Source organism: Squalius cephalus, assembly GCF_949319135.1.
Source record: "Squalius cephalus genome assembly, chromosome: 20".
In the NCBI taxonomy this organism is placed as follows: Eukaryota; Metazoa; Chordata; class Actinopteri; order Cypriniformes; family Leuciscidae; genus Squalius; species Squalius cephalus.
Genome location: NC_137141.1, coordinates 23,843,796 through 23,861,390, shown reverse-complemented (window position 1 = coordinate 23,861,390; position 17,595 = coordinate 23,843,796). Strand labels below are relative to the sequence as shown.

Below are 17,595 nucleotides of genomic sequence, written 5' to 3'. Positions count from 1 at the left end.
TGCTTCCTCGTAATATCCCACTCAGAGCCAATGAAAGTGCTGATGGGGTCTCATTTCTTGTCGTCAGTGCACATTGACTGAAATGATTGTCACTCAGTTAGGAAAGCAGTGTTGGAGTTCACATGTATGTGACAATAGGTCATTCATGTTATTCACATTCCACAGAGAGCGTTTTTTGATGTGTCCTGTTAATGCCACATTCCACCGCATTCATCCCTCAGAAACTATTCAGACAATGTCTATTAACAAATCTTAATTTTCTGTCTCTGTGTAAGACAAGAGTGTCTATGTGTGAGTCTTTTAGGCCACTGATGCCACATCCTAATAAATGTAGTCTTCTACTACAACTCAACACATGGTGGGGTGTAGCTGTGTAAAAGTTGTGACGCTACTAACTGAATACTAGAATGCTCTTCTACACTGTTCACTCTTTCATAAATAACATTCATATTGGTGAATTAATTTGTCTGAAAGACTCATGGCCTCCTTTTGTGAACCACCTGAATGAAACGATTTACAAAAAACATTCACTACAAGGATTTACTGATTATTTGAGGCCCTGTGAGGCATTTCTTTAAATATTTTGTTAAATACTGTTGTTCATCTCTGTTTTTGACTCTGCTATAAAATTGATTGCGTATTCTAGTTTTAATTAGTTGAATTTAGTGTATATATATTATATCATTAGGGTGACAGCATTAAACTTATTCATATTTATATAAAAAATTAAGTTTAATGCTGTCACCCTAATATATAAATATGCAGTATATGTCACTCTATCAAGATGACAGCAATAATAATATTATTTATTTGTTTGTTTGTTTATTGATTGATTGATTGATTGATTGATTGAAGCTATTTAAGGGTACAATCAATTAATCAATCAATGTAGTTTGGTTTGATAGATTCTAATTTAATTACCTGGTGCATCACTAAATATGAAAGGCAATATTCTCAGCAAAATTTAGCTCACTTTAAATATCAGACATATTCACAGTGTTTCAATATAGAGTTAAAGGAGAACTCCGGTCAATTTTAACATTGAGCTCATTTTTTTGTAAATTTGGAGTGCTGTCAGTACAGTGAACAACGACAAAAATCAGTGTTGCCTACACCGTGTTATCCTCTTTTTAAAATTTGCACCCTGTTGACTTCAATGGGGCAAGTTTTAAACCTGCTTTTAGCCTCTTAACATCCTTGATGTGTCATTACAAGTGCCCAGCCATTGTGAGTGATTCCTTTAGAGTCAACACGCGGTGAATCTGACTGCAGTAGATGTGCAAGATAAGAATAAAAATTATGTTATTTCAGCCAGCGCACATACCTGTATTTACATCCTGTTTTCGGTTGAAGTCCACAGTAGTCGATTGTCGAGTTCGGGCGCATAATCGTACGTACTAAACCTATGCGCGTGAACTCGACAATCGACTACTGTGGACTTCAACCGAAAACAGGATGTAAATACAGGTATGAGCGCTGGCTGAATAAACATAATTTTTATTAATATCTTTCACATCTACTGCAGTCAGATTCACCCGTGTTCACTCTGAAGGAATCACTCACATGGCTGGGCACTTGTAATGACACATCAAGGATGTTAAGAGGCTAAAAGCAGGTTTAAAACTTGCCCCATTGAAGTCAACAGGGTGCACATTTTAAAAAGAGGATAACACGGTGTAGGCAACACTGATTTTTGTCATTGTTCTCTGTACTGACAGCACTCCAAATTTACAAAAAAATGAGCTCAAAGTTAAAATTGACCGGAGTTCTCCTTTAAGCATAATGAAATGTTCGTGTCTCTTCCACTATAATTACTGATTTAATGTTTTTTAACCTGCTACAATGTTAGCCTCTGTATGATCCCTTTAGTCTTATGAATATCATTTAAATGATGGAGAATGTTATTTTTGGCAATGCATCGCTAAATCCTTGTGTTTTCTAACAGGCTAAAGGTTAACTGTAGGCTCGCTACTGGTGCAGCCACGCGCAGACCTTTCCTGAGGGAGCGTGAAATTAGCCATGGCATTCACAGAGGCCTTTCACACGGGATGAAGGCTCTTTTCCCACTGGAGCCCGACTCCTTGCACACTGGAGACGAATACAAAACACACAATACTTGTGTATGCCGATCTCTGTTCTGTGGTTTTAGTTTTGTGGATGAAATTTTGGATTTAGATTAGTCTACTTAATTGCATTTTCCATATTGATCAACTTTGGTCGACCATAAATTATGTCCAAAAAAGATGGACTTTTTTTGTCAGAATTGCAACTTTATATCACATTCTCCCTACTGTGTGTTATAAAGTCAGAATTGCAAGATATAAACTCGCAATTGTGAGGAAAAAAAAGTCAGAATTGTGAGATAAAATAGTTACCTTTTTAATTTTTTATTCTGTGGCGGAAACAAGCTTCCATAGTTTTCACATATGATTAGTTTGATTGAATAAAATTATTTTTTATTAATCATTTTATTAATACATTTTCTTCAAATTAATTTTTATTTATTTGTTTGTTTGTTTGGGTTAAACTTTATTTCAAGTTGACATTGTTACTGTGTAAGTACAAAAAGTATTGAGTAATATTAATTAACTATATGGTTAGGTTTAGGGTGAGTTGCTTGTAAATATACATCATTATTTTTATCACAATAGTAAGTACATGTATAATGTACAACTATGTCACCTTAAAATAAAGTGTTACCTTTAAGTTTGTTTCAACTTTCTTTAGAAAAATTCCAAACCATATTATAAACCGTTTGATTATTATTTTTATAAAGTTGTAGAGGATATTCATATCTGGCATGTGTTTTTGTAGGCTAATTTATGTTTTAGTATGCAAAAACTGTTGCACCTATATTTGCTCGTTCTGAAACTACATTCTGTGATATATAAAAATCTAAATCCCTGTAGCTTGACAGTCAGACCCCTGATTGGCATAGAAGGCTGTATGGCGGGTGGTCTGTGTCTGGCTCTTCTAGCATCCAGCCTGCTGAATTTGCAATTCCCTCCGGGCTCACGGCCCACTACGGCTGCCCAAACAGCAGCCTGACACAGCGAGCCTCTGCCACAGCTTGAGCAGTCACTGGGGACTCCTTTGCCTTTTATAATACATTTTTAATCATTTCATTTGATGCCTCCCGTGTTCTCCGTAATTTGTAATGACTGTTCACAAAAATCAAATACTTGGCCAATAAAGGCTCAAAAAACTAATTTTTCTCCTCTTGCCTTTCCGTCTCTCTCTTTCGATTGAGATGTATGGTCGATGAGAGTGTCCTAATAAAATAGTTCAGTTGTTGAAAGTCACTTATAATAAATGAGCTGATTTTACTCTGTCTTGTACATATGGAAAAACTGTTATTTTTGACTGTGGGGACTTTACTATTAAACCTTGAGGTCGCATCTGGATATTGCTGATAAATGTATATGTAGATGATGTATGTAGATGTGCTCTGATCTCTTACTCTCTCCAACAGTGCGATCGCTGCTCTCCTCTCTTCAATGACAAGCCCTTCAGAGCTGGAGATCAGGTACAGGCGTACAACTGCCGCCCATGCCAGTGCTACGGCCACTCCTCTTCCTGCCACTACAACGTCAGCCTGGACCCTCAACCTGGAGAGCACTTCAGAGGAGGTGGAGGGGTGTGTGATAACTGTACACATAACACCACAGGTAACAGCATATGATGTTTTTTCAGAGAGCGATTGTAAAAATTGTAACTAATTTAAAGGTGCAGTCTTTAAGAATGACAACTAGTGGTCGAAATAGGTACTGCAGTCCAATTCAAAATATCAGAGATCGTCGTTTCTCCCGCCACCTCCTCCTCAGACTGGTCGCCACTCACACGGGTTGCCAGTTTGAGCACACGCAACAGGAACGAGTGCAATGGACAATGAAAATTGGCAACGTGCAGTATCACAGATCAAAACAAAAACAAACATTCCAGCCTGGAAACGCACATTTCAAAGTAAAATAACTGGCTGTAGAAGTGTAGTAAGAAACAGTGTTCAGAGAAACGAGTGTGTGAACTTAACATGTTTCCTCAATATTTGCAAACATATTATGTTATTTTTATGCTTTAGTAGAGTGAAAAAGTTACATACTGTACAGCACCTTTAAATCTGTAAATGTAAATGTAAAATGTAGTTTCTGCTGTACATTATATATACAAATTTGATTAAATATTGTGTAAAAATGTCTAAGATAATTCTATATTACCATTAAAATAATCTTGCTCTCTAGATTATGGAAGCTTGTTTCCACCATGGAATAAAACAATTTAAATTTTGCGAGTTCTAAAGTCAGAATTGTGAGTTCTAAACTTGCAATTGCGAGTTAAGTCAGAATTGCGAGTTATAAAGTCAGAATTGCGAGATATAAACTAGCAATTGCGAGTTATAAAGTCAGAATTGCGAGAAATAAACTCGCAATTGTGAGACAAACTTGTAATTGCGAGAAAAAAGTCAGAATTCAGAGTTTATATATCGCAATTCTAACTTTATTTCTCGCAATTGTGAGTTTATACCTCGCAATTCTGACTTTATAATTTGCAATTGCTAGTTTATCTCACAATTCTGACTTTTTTCCCCCGAAATTACGAGTTTGTCTCGCAATTCTGACTTTTTTCTCACAATTCTGACTTTTTTTTCGCAATTCTGACTTTTTTTTTCTCGCAATAGCAAGTTTAAATCTCGCAATTCTGACTTATTTTCTCAGAATTGTGAGATATAAACCCGCAATTGCATGTTATAAGGTCAAATTCTGAGGGAAAAAAATACTGCCTTTTTTTCTCAGAATTATGAGTTTATATCTCACAATTCTGACTTTATAACTCGCAATTGCGAGTTTATATCACACAATACTTCGATAAAAAGTCACAATTACCTTTTTTATTTTTTATTCAATGGCGGAAACACGCTTCCATACAAGATATCCCAGTCGATTATTGGAAAAACCCATATTGGACTTACTACTTTCATATGTTTTATAAAATAATTTAGTATTTTTCCAATATGGCATGAAAACCAGAAATTGTTCATTACAACAGCTGGAGAAATAGCAGTGATGTAATGAAAGCATCAAAAAACAGAGCAGAAAAATCGAAATAATGCATCAGAGCGAAAACAGATGGACATTTAATGAAGTAAATCAGGCCATGCTAACGGGTTCATTGTTTCATATGCTGGGCATCAGGCGCAGTGGCAGGTAGGGATGAAAGAGGACATTAAAATGGACACCTTAGAAAATTACACACTCTCGCCGGACCTCTCCCAAGACTGCAGTTTTTTAATTTGAAATCATAGTCCTATGATATGATTGAATTTTAATAGGTTGGCATCAATTTCCCCTCCCCCACCCATTTCCTTCTACAAGCACACATAGACACTCACTCTCTTTGGGTTTAAAGGCAGGAACTGTGAGCGGTGTCAGAGTCTTTTCTACAGGGAGGTGGGTACACTCCTGTGGGCCAAGGACGTGTGTAAACCATGTGAGTGCCACAGCGCCGGGACCGCCAATGGCAGTTTAGAATGTGAGCCGGTAAGTGTAGACATGCACACACAAACACATTATTCATACTTTATCCACAAAAATTGTCGCACTTCTAATAAAAAGGCCTGCACAGAAAGCAGATATTGAACCCCTATCATTTACCAAGTTTATCCCTTGCTTTTTGCATATTTATATTCATTTATTAGATATTTTGATTAATTTAATAATAATTTCCACAACAAATAAGAGTACTTTCTACAGATTTTTGCAGATTTTTGACTCCATATGATTCCATATGGTCCTACTCATTGATCTGATATTTATGACGTTAAATAACATTCAAGAATTTTGAGGTGCAACGGTACCAGCAATGCAATCTCTGTGCATATTTAAAGGAAGACATCTCAGGCTTTGATCCCTGGCTTTGTGACGGAATTGAGAATTGTAGATTCAGATAACGATATTGGCCAATCCTTCTCGAGAGGTTTGCATTGATGTATTGGCTGAGGACTTTAGTATTCACAACAGCATTTATCAGTGTTTTGATCAGTTGGGAGTATGTAAAAGTGTCGTCATGAGAGCTTCTCTCTGGAGAATTCTCCCCCACCTTTTCCTTTATCTTAGCATCATGAAAGGCATTTTGGAGGAACAGATCCATGTCGATAGATATACTGGATGACAAATTCAGAATCAATGGCTGGGTCAGCCCCATGTTAGATTGTTACCTTATTTAAATTATCAGAATGATTATTTCCTCACATATGCTAATGACTTTACACTGTTAGTTGGGTTGTTTCTTTTAGGTGCTGGGTAGGGATTGTGTTTTCTAGGCAAATTTTGGTTGAAATTTATGTAGCTTAGGCTAAGTCTTATGTTTTATCCTATTAGCGTTGTTGATTAATTCTTCAGGGTGTGTGTGTGTGTGTGTATGTGTGTATATATATATATACAGATTGCCTTGCCTGGAATAGTATATATATATTCCAGTCGTCTATAAACAAATGAGGTCATAAAACAGTATGCATACAGATGAGGATGAAAAATACTAATAAATATTATTTTAGTTATTTTATTTTGTAATATTTTGTTATATTAACAAATATATTAGCAAATGTATATAGTTAAGAAAATGTGTTATTTATATATAAAATATTTATATATAATATAAATTATATATAAATACATATATACAGTATATACATACAAATATTCACAAATATATAATAATGCATGTGTGTGTATTTATATATACAAAATAATTATACACAGCACACACACATATATTATGTAAACACAAACTTTTATTTTGGATGCGATTAATCGTTGCACAGCCCTAAAAAATATATTATGTTATAAGCATTAGCAAAATGTAGTCCAAAAGTCCACTCGTCATCTTTCCAAAGCATTGGTTTGTTATTGACTTTCGTATCAGCACTACTTTATCGCCAGCATCACGGTAGCTGTTCATGTCAGAAGTATCAAATATTTCCCCCTCATTCATTCAAACAACAGCTGGTACTTTCAGTCCATCCCAAAGAAAGGATCCGTTTTGTTAAGCCACACGACCCTCTGCACAATGGCAGCTTGTGAGCTCAGGTGTTGTGACCTCTTCTCCCCCATCCTAAACCACTCCGTTCTCTGTAATGGAGATAAAAAGCATCCCAGCAGCCCAAATGGGGATCGGCGGGGTGGGGGGATAGAGACAGAGCAGAGCTGCCCATCCATGACTCACACACACTCACACTGCCCTGCTCAACTTGACTAATTGGAGCACGGTCACGTGACATTCTCCTTCCTCCACAGATCGGGGGGCAGTGTAAGTGCAAGCGACATGTGTCTGGCAGACAGTGCAATCAGTGCCAACACGGATTCTACAAGCTGCAGTCGGCGCTGGCTGACGGCTGCCGCGCCTGTAACTGCAATACCGCCGGGACCGTGCAGCCAGATATTACCTGTCACCAGGACTCAGGTCAATGCCAGTGCAAGGCAAACGTAATCGGTACGTATCAAGCAGCATTGCGCCCTCCTTCGCTCTTTTGCTCTCTTCTCCCATCCTTCTCTTCCTCTCTCTCCAACTTCTTTTTTCTGTCTCTCAGCCTTTTTCTCTGTCTCTCTCTCGCTGTTAATTCCCACAAACTTGATAAAATGTAGAGAGCAAAAAGTAAATACATAAACAAAATAAATAGGTAGTTGACGTAAAAGTCATGATCTTAATTTTTGTCGACATTAAAATTTATCGTGAAATGTATATGAATGTAAAAGGGAAATTTTATATTCATTATTAATCATAATTGTTACCTAATTTAATTCAAATCCCAGGACGTCAACTATCTATTTCATGTTCATTTCAAATATACCCCCCCCCCCAAAAAAAAACAAACAAACTAATAAACATACATATACTGTATATAGATATAATTAGAAATTCTTCATTTGCTACTTATCTGCACTTTTTAATTTCTGAAATGAAAACATATGAAGCATACAGTGATCGCTCCGCTGTGCTGCATATGTAAATGGCATGATTAAATTGTTTACCATCAAGCTCCTTTTTTTTTTTCTGGCAAAGCCCTGTTTTTTCACGAATTTATTATGAGCAGCAGCCAAAAGGATTTTTCTTCCAGCTTTTCCAGGCATTCCAGGTCCTTTGCGATAAATCTGTTCCATTTTTTTTCTTCTTCTTTGTACCTTTGAACCGTTTTCTTATGAAATGCAAAAGAATGTTACTTAGAAGATCATGTGTATTGCTAAGCCAGGATATCAAGGGCCACCTCATTTTAATTTTGTAATTCAATGCCAAGTTGATTATAATAAACTGCCCCTGTCTTCCTTATTTTTCACGCTTCTTACAAGACCTGCTTCTTTGTTTGTAGTTCCCACAGGTATTTTTCAGAAATTAGATTTGATTAAGGCAATTTATTACCTCCAGCGCGTTTGAGGCCAGCCGCAGCTTCATAAGGACAAAATTTATCAAGCGTCCAAAGTACTCTGCGTACACAATGTGCTTTGAAATGTTGATGTATGAGAATATTATGCAGAAAAGCATTACTGATAAAATGTGGGCTGCGCTGGTGCACGTCCCACTCCACGGGTGCACCAACGGGCAGTTAAATGCACATATCTCACTGGTTAACCAAATTCACTTCAATTTAACCAAAAAATAATATCTTAAGCTTTAAGACTTACATATTTTGCCTGCACTTTGTTCTAAAAGTTAGTAGTTAATTTCTTTTTATATTCACAGTTGGACGGCACACGGTTACCATAGCTTTTTTCCAACGTCTACAAGCCATGAGCACAATGACAAATTGCAGCACCTTTGGCGTGATATTATTGGAGTATTCATCTGTGTCACATTGTGCATTTAACATAATGTTGTAATGAGGTTTAACTGTGGGTAGGGAGCAATATATTAATATCTAAATTCATTAAAGTGGAGCTCTGTAGCGAAATACACAGCAGTGGAGAAGTGTGGAGTTCTCAGTACTTATGGCTGTAAACGTTTTGCCCTGTAGGCGCTGCTCAGCAACATTAGGAATAGATTACCTGTCAGGAATATGTATGGCATATTCAAATAAGCACCGCACACATTTTAAAAAACTTGATATGATTTGATTCCACGTAGACCACCTTTTAGGGTCTCCAAATGAGCTGTAATTCTTTTTAGCCTCGTAGTTATTTTTACTTTTTTCCCGTCCCCTTCTTGGGTCTTTTAATTTATTTATTTTCCTTTTAGAGAAATTAAGTGTTATGCCCGAGGTGAGTAATTCATCATTGGGAAAGGGGCTCACTTAATGATGACATTACCAATTTCGTTTTTTATTCCTTGTGTAATATTTCACTGATTTATTTATTTGTTTACTATATACTACATTGTGTTATGAGATGTGGGTTATGATGTAAAGGCCAAAACCAAATCATTTCAGATGTCAAGGTTTGTGGTTTGTGGATGGTAAGGCAAATTTGAATAGCATTTGTTTGAACGAAAGATGAATGAAATGCTGCAATTTGTAAAAGAAAGCACATTTGCACATATATTCTGTTACTAGTGTTATCCACATAAATTGAATTTCACTTTTTTTCCCCTTAAGTAACATAATGTAATGAAAGTCAGAGAACCTCAGAGTAAAATAAAATAAAAAGGTAAATGTGAGATAAAATGTAGAATAAAAAATAAAGTAAAACGGAAATATAAAGTCAACATTTTTTGTTTTATTTTTTATTTTTATTACAAAGTTTTGTGTAAATATTTTTTATTTGGAATTTGCAATTAAACTTTAAAAATTATTTAAGCAAAAAAACTAAAACATCACAACTACATGCAATGAAGGATGAAATGAAATGGAATCCTGGTAGTAATTACCATACAAAAAAAATAAAATAAAAAAAATAAATAAATATATATATATATATATATATATATATATATATATATATATATATATATATATATATATATATATATATATATATATATATATATATATATAATTTTAAATAAACAACTATATAAATAAATATTTAAAAATATATATAAATATTTGTTTTTTTCCTAAAAAAAGCCTTTTGAAATAGTCCGTTGAGCTGTTATCTGAAAGCTCTTTTCTTTGAAAAATTTCACAATTTTAGTTCTTTCAATTTAACAAAGCAAAAGTTTTGCAAGGCAAAACTTGAAACCTGCTTAAGTACCCCCTGGGGTTCTGGTTGGGAATAACACTGATAGTTGTCTCCTCTTTTTTTACACTTAGGTCTAACATGTGACCGATGTAACTACGGCTTCAAATTCCTCAATGGCACAGATCCCAACGGCTGCGTTCCCTGTGGCTGCGACCCACGGGGTTCTCTGCACCAGTTCTGTAATCCCTTCACCGGCCAGTGCGAGTGCAAACATGGTGTGCGAGGCCTCCTCTGTGACACCTGCATTTCTCACTTCTACGGTCTGAATGGCAGTGGAGTCTGCCTTGCCTGCGACTGCAGTCTGAACGGATCCGTTCTCGGTACCTCCTGCGATGCGGTATCAGGACAGTGCAAGTGCAAACCTCACACTGAGGGCCGACAGTGTGACGTGTGCCGGGACGGATACCACAGTCTGGACCGCAGCAATTCTTTGGGCTGTTTGCCTTGCCAGTGCGAGCTCAGAGGCACGGTGAATGGCTCAGATGTGTGCGACAAGAACACGGGCCAATGCACGTGTAAACACAACGTACAGGGGCTGCGTTGTAATCGATGCTCCGTTCACACCTACAACCTGAGTTCTGCCAATGCCACACATGGATGTCAACCATGTCAATGTGACCACATGGGTACCGTGCCTGCAACCGTGTGCGATCCTGCTAGCGGTCAATGCGTGTGCCAGCCTACACGCTACGGCCGAGACTGTGGAACCTGTAAACCAGGTTGGTGCTTTCAGACTGATTTGAATATCTTACTATGTGTGTATTTACAAGGTGTATCAGGTTTTGTAAGCTCATTATACTGTGTTGGCGATGCCAGTGAAGTCATCGCTTTTGTTGTTTACCGTGATTCCTAGGCATTGCGCATCACATTTGAAGTGTCTGAGTAAACATCTTTTGAATTACAAAGCACTCTCTTCCTTTCCTTAACTAATGACTCCCTCGCATTTTGTTCTTGGCTCTGCAAGCTGTTGCATTGTTTTGTTTTTCCTTTTTCCCTAGATTGTGCCTGGGAATTGAATGTGTTTGGCAGTCACTTTGGCCGATGGCGTTTAACTAGCATAGCTACAGGCCATTCCTCATGTACCCTCAATCAACCCCCTCAGTGGTTGTTGGGCCAGCGCTGGCCTCATGACTCAAGTGCACTTCAGGGGGTGGAAATGTTTGCACTTCTCTTATTTTTTGCAGCATAGTAAGTGCTAGAAGTGCACTGCCAGGGGTCCAAGTGTCAGTGTGGCAGGACCAACTGTAACAGCTGGTCCCTTTGTATTCGTAATTAAGATTAACCCTCACTGTTTCACTGTTTACTGTAAAACCAACTTGCACTTTTATACGCCAAGCACAGTCTTCCAAGGAAGTTACTCTTCCTTTAGAGTACTGTAGAGATGTGTCCCTATTTGTAATTTGGATAGTTGATATGCTAATGCTGTATTATCCAATAAAAAGGTTGTTAAACAACCCTTAAACCCTGATGATAAAACAACGCAGACTAGTTTAGTCCAGATTAAAGAACAAATTAAAGAAGTTTTTGTTGGCTTTTTTTTTTTTTATATTGGCTTTTGAATTATTGCTGAAAATAAGCTCTGTGACCAACTCATGTTTATGACACTTAGACATTTTGTTCATCAAGATAATCATCACAATTAACACATTTATGAATTATAAGCCTACAATCTGCAGAGGTAAAAAGCTAAAGTTAGGCTGTAATTACACCACGGCATGACTTAACAACTCTTTTAATCTTTATTTATCTACAAGTTGGAAAGTTTGAGTTATAATAGTTTGCAATTGTGTGAGTATAAACACAACAAGGCTATAAAAGTGAACAAGTGAGTAAATTATGTTTAATATCCTCAACAACCACTGTAGCCACAGTGGGGTATTATTAATGTATTTTATGCCATATAATGAAGCGTAAAAACATCTTGAGCTTGTGTTAACCACAGATCTTAATAATGAAATAAAAATGCTACTTATGTGTATAAGTGGCTTTTTTTATTTCATTATTAATATCTGCAAATACAGTTAAAAAAAAAAAAATTAAAATTTGAAGTACACTACAAGTGCACATTCTATAGAATTAAGCACACTTCTTTTCGACAGGGGTAGCCATTGGTGGGTAATCAGTCAAACCAACCTGAAAATGCCCAAAACATAGTTTTTTTGCTGGTATTTAGAAATATAGATTTGTCTGGTCATTTTAGATGTGCTATTTTTACAGCAGGGAAACCATGCTCACCAACATCCACCAATTGGCCTATGCATATGATATGAGGGCGCTAAGCTCGCACGTTAACTAGACAAGGATGTACGGTCATTCCTCCCCTAGCTCGTGCCTCCCCACACATGATGAAATAATGCGGACGTACCTGCTGCTCACCAAAGCCTCGGCCGCCCATGCCGGCACATAAAGCATGTGTACGGAGAGTGGTGCTGGCAGGAGTAAATTGAAAGCACAGGGAGCGGGGGGAGATCCATTTGGTGGAGGGTGGGGGGAACTGATGACTGTGTTTCTGCAGGCCCTCCCCAGGCTCCCCCTCACGAAGCCCCTCTATCGTATTTCACCGGAGGGGAAGCAGCCTGTGATTGAAACATCTCAAACTCAGCGCCCCCTGTCTGATTGATGAGCGCAGGAGCCTGACGGAGCCCTTGAGATTCAACTCGTACTTTATTCTTAAGGAGATATAGACAGAAAAGTAGACCAGCACACTCTTAAAGGAATATTTCAACCACAAAATTAATACCTACTTGATTTTCTTTCTTCTGTGAAAGCCTAAAGGAGATTTTAGTCAGAATGTATGAGAAGCTCTTTTGTCGTAACGAAAGTGATAATGATGTACCCTACTTATCCCATTAAAGGGATAAGTCACCTAAAAATGAAGATTCTGTCATTATTTCTATGACTTTCTTTCTTCTCTGGAACACAAAAAGTATTTTGGATGTTCAAACTGTTAACAAAAGAATTTGTCCATGCAATGAAAGTCACTGGTGTTCAAAACAACATTGGACCCCATTGACTTTTTCACTGAAATGTCCACAGTCCAATGTACTTAAGTCCTACTAAAGTGGGTACAAAAAAAGAACTCTTCAGTTCAAGTATCTGCATTTTAAATACATTTAAATTATAATATATTTTCATATCATTGTAAATAACATGCAATTATATGTTTGAAAACATTACATTAATTTGCACTTTTCGTGCCTCTTTTTCTCAAGGAAATGTTGACAGATTTTTTATTTTCATAGTGATAAAAAAAAGAGGAAGTAAATCAGAGAGCACACAATCAAATGCATAATGAGTCTGTTTGTGTTTCTTCGCATCCTGTCATTGCAGGTTTCTTCCTGTCCGAGGCGGGTATGAGCGAGTGTGAAGTGTGTGAATGTCACTCGGTCGGAGCAGTGGGGCAGGTGTGTGCTGCCCACTCAGGGCAGTGTGTGTGTGCTCACCCATCACTGACCGGTCGCAGATGCGACCAGTGCCAGGATCTCTTCTTTGGCTTTAATCCAAGTGCTGGCAGGTCAGTGCTATAGCCTAACACCCTTATTTCGGTCATGTTCAAGAAAGACGTTTTCATTTATTAATATGCAGCAAGATATATCTTCAAGTTAAATAGAACAGTGTAAATCACCATCAAAAATTACTCCAGACCTCCCTCCCGTCACCGAGACTGAACACTAGTGAATAAAGCCCGTTTAGAAAACCATGCTTATCACTTTTCATAGCGATTTGAGCCAGTTAGCTGCTTACTGGCCCACGGGTTCAGACAGAGCCAGCAAAGGTCAAATTAGCCATTAAAAGTCTCCTGCCTCTAAACGAGGCTGCATTTTAATGCTCTCTGCATAGTTGATTTGTTGGATACATCAATTAGGTTGTAAATACATCATATGTTAGCTGTCTTAATGATATACTCCAAAGCAGCTCCCCAGCTTGAACATATGGCCTAAGTTGGGGATGGAAAACTTGGCATTCTCAGGAGTCAATGGATTGGAAAATTATTTTTCATGTTTTTTTTTTTTCTCCGTTTCCTACATACGGTAGATTTTCTTTTGATTATTTTTATATTTAAGTCTTGGTGGTTTGGTTGAAGTCTCATTGAATGACCTTCCTGAAGGCTTGTAGGAGATAGATAACTACTCCAGCCATGCTGGGTGAAGAAAAGGAACAGTGGGGGACATCGTCAGTGCTTCCCATATTAACCATCGTTTACCTTTTAAGTGTTTCCCCCCCAAAATAAAAAATATGATGTTGGGATGCGCAGTAGGTAGGGAGAACATTATTGTTGGCTGGTGAGATGCAAATAGCATGAGTGCGTGTTTTCAATGCATCAACAACAGGGCTACCGGACATCACAAATTGTTAATCCATACGAGTCGTGACAGATCACTGCATACGCAATCCATCCAGCTGCACTCGTTCGCCCGGTAAGGATGAAAAATGAACTATTTAAACTGATTAGAGGGGAAGCTTGAACTGCATCAGGAGATCCTACACAATAAAGATTTCTTTATCTAAATATTATAAACTCATTTGTCCGCCCCGGAATCAATAAGACAATGCGTCTTATTTTGTTTTCTTATATTGGGTAGTCCGCTACGGACCACCTAATAGAGGTAGTTAAAAACCCACAATATGGTTAGGGAAGATTAGCCATCACAGCAAATGACAAACATAGGCTACATGGAGAATGGTGCTTGGCTAATCATTTAACCTTGCAGGGAAAAAAAGTTTTATTTGACAGAAGTGTAGGTCATATTCATATCTGCTTACTGTTTTTTCTTGTTGCCAGTCAAACTTGCTCAATTTCTTGTATGCAAACTTTCCAGCTCTATTTGCAACACCTGTTCTAGACAAACGTCGAGGCGCAATCTGGAGTCATTTATTTGATAGCTGCAAGCTACTGATATATTTCAAATATGGAGAATGTAAGCATGTGGAACATCGCAATATTGGTACTGATCACAGAATTTGATACCTCAACTGGCTTCATTTTTGCATGACGGAGGAAGGAAAAAAAAAGTTCACTGTCTCCTTCCGAGGAGTCAAGGTCGAACCACATTAGGAAACGGGTGGCTTTGCCCAAAACACCCCTCTAGTTGACAGAACAAATTTTCAGCTCATTAAGAGTCTGTGGCTTTTATCAGCTGCTTTCGAGGGTGTCAGGCGCTTGGCCCCCGCATCACCCGCTGCTGGCCCCTCAGGGCCTTTCCTCCTCCATCCCCTACACCCCTCCCAGAAGTGTCACTGACAGGTGCATCTGTGAATGCCTCCATTTAGTCCATCTCTCACAGTCACACACGCACTAACATGCACACATTCACTTTGTGCAACTCTTCGTATCTTAGCTAGTCGGAGAGACTCACAGTTTTTTGTAAATAAAACTGGACTTGTTACTTTTGGTTAATTACCTGATTTCATGTCCTCTACAGACATAGACAATGTCAGAAGAAGTGATACTGTTTTTTATCTTATGAAAATGGTTTTTGTGTCTCTTGTGATCTTCATGTGTCTAGGTGTGAGGCGTGTGGATGTGATCCTGTGGGGGGATTCAATGGCACATGCCACCCCCAGACGGGGCAATGCTTGTGCAAGCCTTATGTGACTGGAGATAAATGTGACGCCTGTGTGGAGGGAGCCAGTCACATGGATCCAAACAACTACCTGGGCTGCAGTAAAGGTCAGAATCAATATATACTTGAGGAATAGTTTTATAGCAGCGTTATTTTAGTATTATTTATATACTATTATTGTATTTATCAATATTTTAATGTATTTTTATAAGAAATTTTGTTATGTGCTTTTGTATTTATTTATTTTTTGTATTTTTAAATGTAATTTATTTATTTTTGTTTTAGTTTTAGTATTTTTTGTAATTTATTTCATTAAGTTGACAAGACAACATTTATAATTTTTGTTTCATTTAAGGTTTTCATCTAATATTTATATTTTATTTCAGCTTAATTTCAGTTGATAAATTGTTTTTTATTAATTTTAGTTTTACTTAACTATAGCAACACTGATTAATAGGCAAAATTGTAATATTTATTCACATAAACATGTATTAATAACTCATAACTGATTTCAATAGTTTTACTTTAGCATGTTGATAAGCTAATGGCACAATACTGCAATAAGCATAACAACACATGCACAATACAAATAATCAATTTTACTGACACCAAGCTAATTTTTATCAAAACATTTTCAGTATTAAATTACAGCTAAATTAAGTTTATTTCTAATCAGCATGATCCCATGAAATGAAAATTGGAGTTTTTGTTTGTGTTCACGTTGAGCTCTGGGTTGCACTTGCACTCATACTTTATTTGTTTTTCCCAAATATAAATTGGTTTTGAAAGAAGTAGCTGGAATTTAATAATTTTGAAAGTATCTTCAATGCTCTCGTCCAAGGTACAAGATTTCAAGCATGATGGAAATTATGACAGAAATTAAAGGCTAGTGGCTAAAAGAGTGGCGAGCCCTTCGATATATACTACTCCAACTTTGGTTTTCAATAGGAAATACTTCAACATAGTTTTTGAAAGCTCGTCAAACCATGTCACGGTTCCGGAACCAAATCGCCTTAATGCTTAAATAGTAAAATTATTTGGCTCAACATTCCATTTGGCTCAAAAATGGGAAAATGCCTCTTATAGATCATATCAGAGAGTTTCTTTATTGTAGTGACTGTAATTTAAATGCAGATTTATTCAATATAGTCAAATTGCTTTCTAAGTTTAATGCAAGAGAAGCATACCTAAGGTCAAAACTCACTGCCGTTGCGCAAATGCTGTGATATTTACGCTGGACTTATTACATACTTTATTCAAAATACTTACATGAGCTGACACTCAAATTTAATCATGTTGCATCCTTATGTTTTAGCTGAACATTTCTATATCTTTGTCTACATTTCTGATCATTTCTATATTTTTCTCATGATCTTATACCCTTCCTTGGTTCAGTGCATATCTGGTCTATAAACATTTTGCATGTATACTGAAAGGTGACCTGTTTATGGGTCTGTATGTGTTTAGAGCATACAGCACTTAACCTCACAGAGTCTCTTAAAGCCCTAATGTGTCCCTCCAGTACAGTGTTTTTATTAAGTTAGCATTATTTACATGTAACAAATGATTGTTGCTCTTGTATATTCATAGTCAATTTTCCCGTTAGCTAGCAGATGTGGTGCTTTAACCTTGTCTCTTCCACCTTTGGTTCTTTTTCACGGATTTATCAGCAATATGCATTGTCTTAAACCACTCCTGTTCAGATCCCCGACAGCAGCCTCCTCCCCTCGGCCGGGTTCTGAACTCCACGACCATAGAGCTGAGCTGGAGAGCCCCTGACTCCCCCAACAGCAATGCACTGACGTACACTCTGCTCCGAGATTCAGAGATCATCCAGACCAGCTATAGCCAGCACCCGTTCGGTTAGT

The 17,595-nt window shown here is 37.3% G+C and overlaps 1 protein-coding gene across 1 annotated transcript in view; it reads left to right on the top strand.

The window, feature by feature from the left end:
• The window catches only part of ush2a (Usher syndrome 2A (autosomal recessive, mild)), a 210,294-nt gene that overhangs the window by 28,970 nt on the left and 163,729 nt on the right, over positions 1–17,595 (top strand). The window contains exons 10-16 of the mRNA XM_079853829.1: positions 3,473–3,668; positions 5,404–5,534; positions 7,290–7,485; positions 10,235–10,882; positions 13,494–13,677; positions 15,671–15,834; positions 17,431–17,589. Of these exons, the coding sequence (XP_079709955.1) occupies positions 3,473–3,668; positions 5,404–5,534; positions 7,290–7,485; positions 10,235–10,882; positions 13,494–13,677; positions 15,671–15,834; positions 17,431–17,589 (1,678 nt within the window). The remainder of the gene's footprint in view (positions 1–3,472; positions 3,669–5,403; positions 5,535–7,289; positions 7,486–10,234; positions 10,883–13,493; positions 13,678–15,670; positions 15,835–17,430; positions 17,590–17,595) is intronic.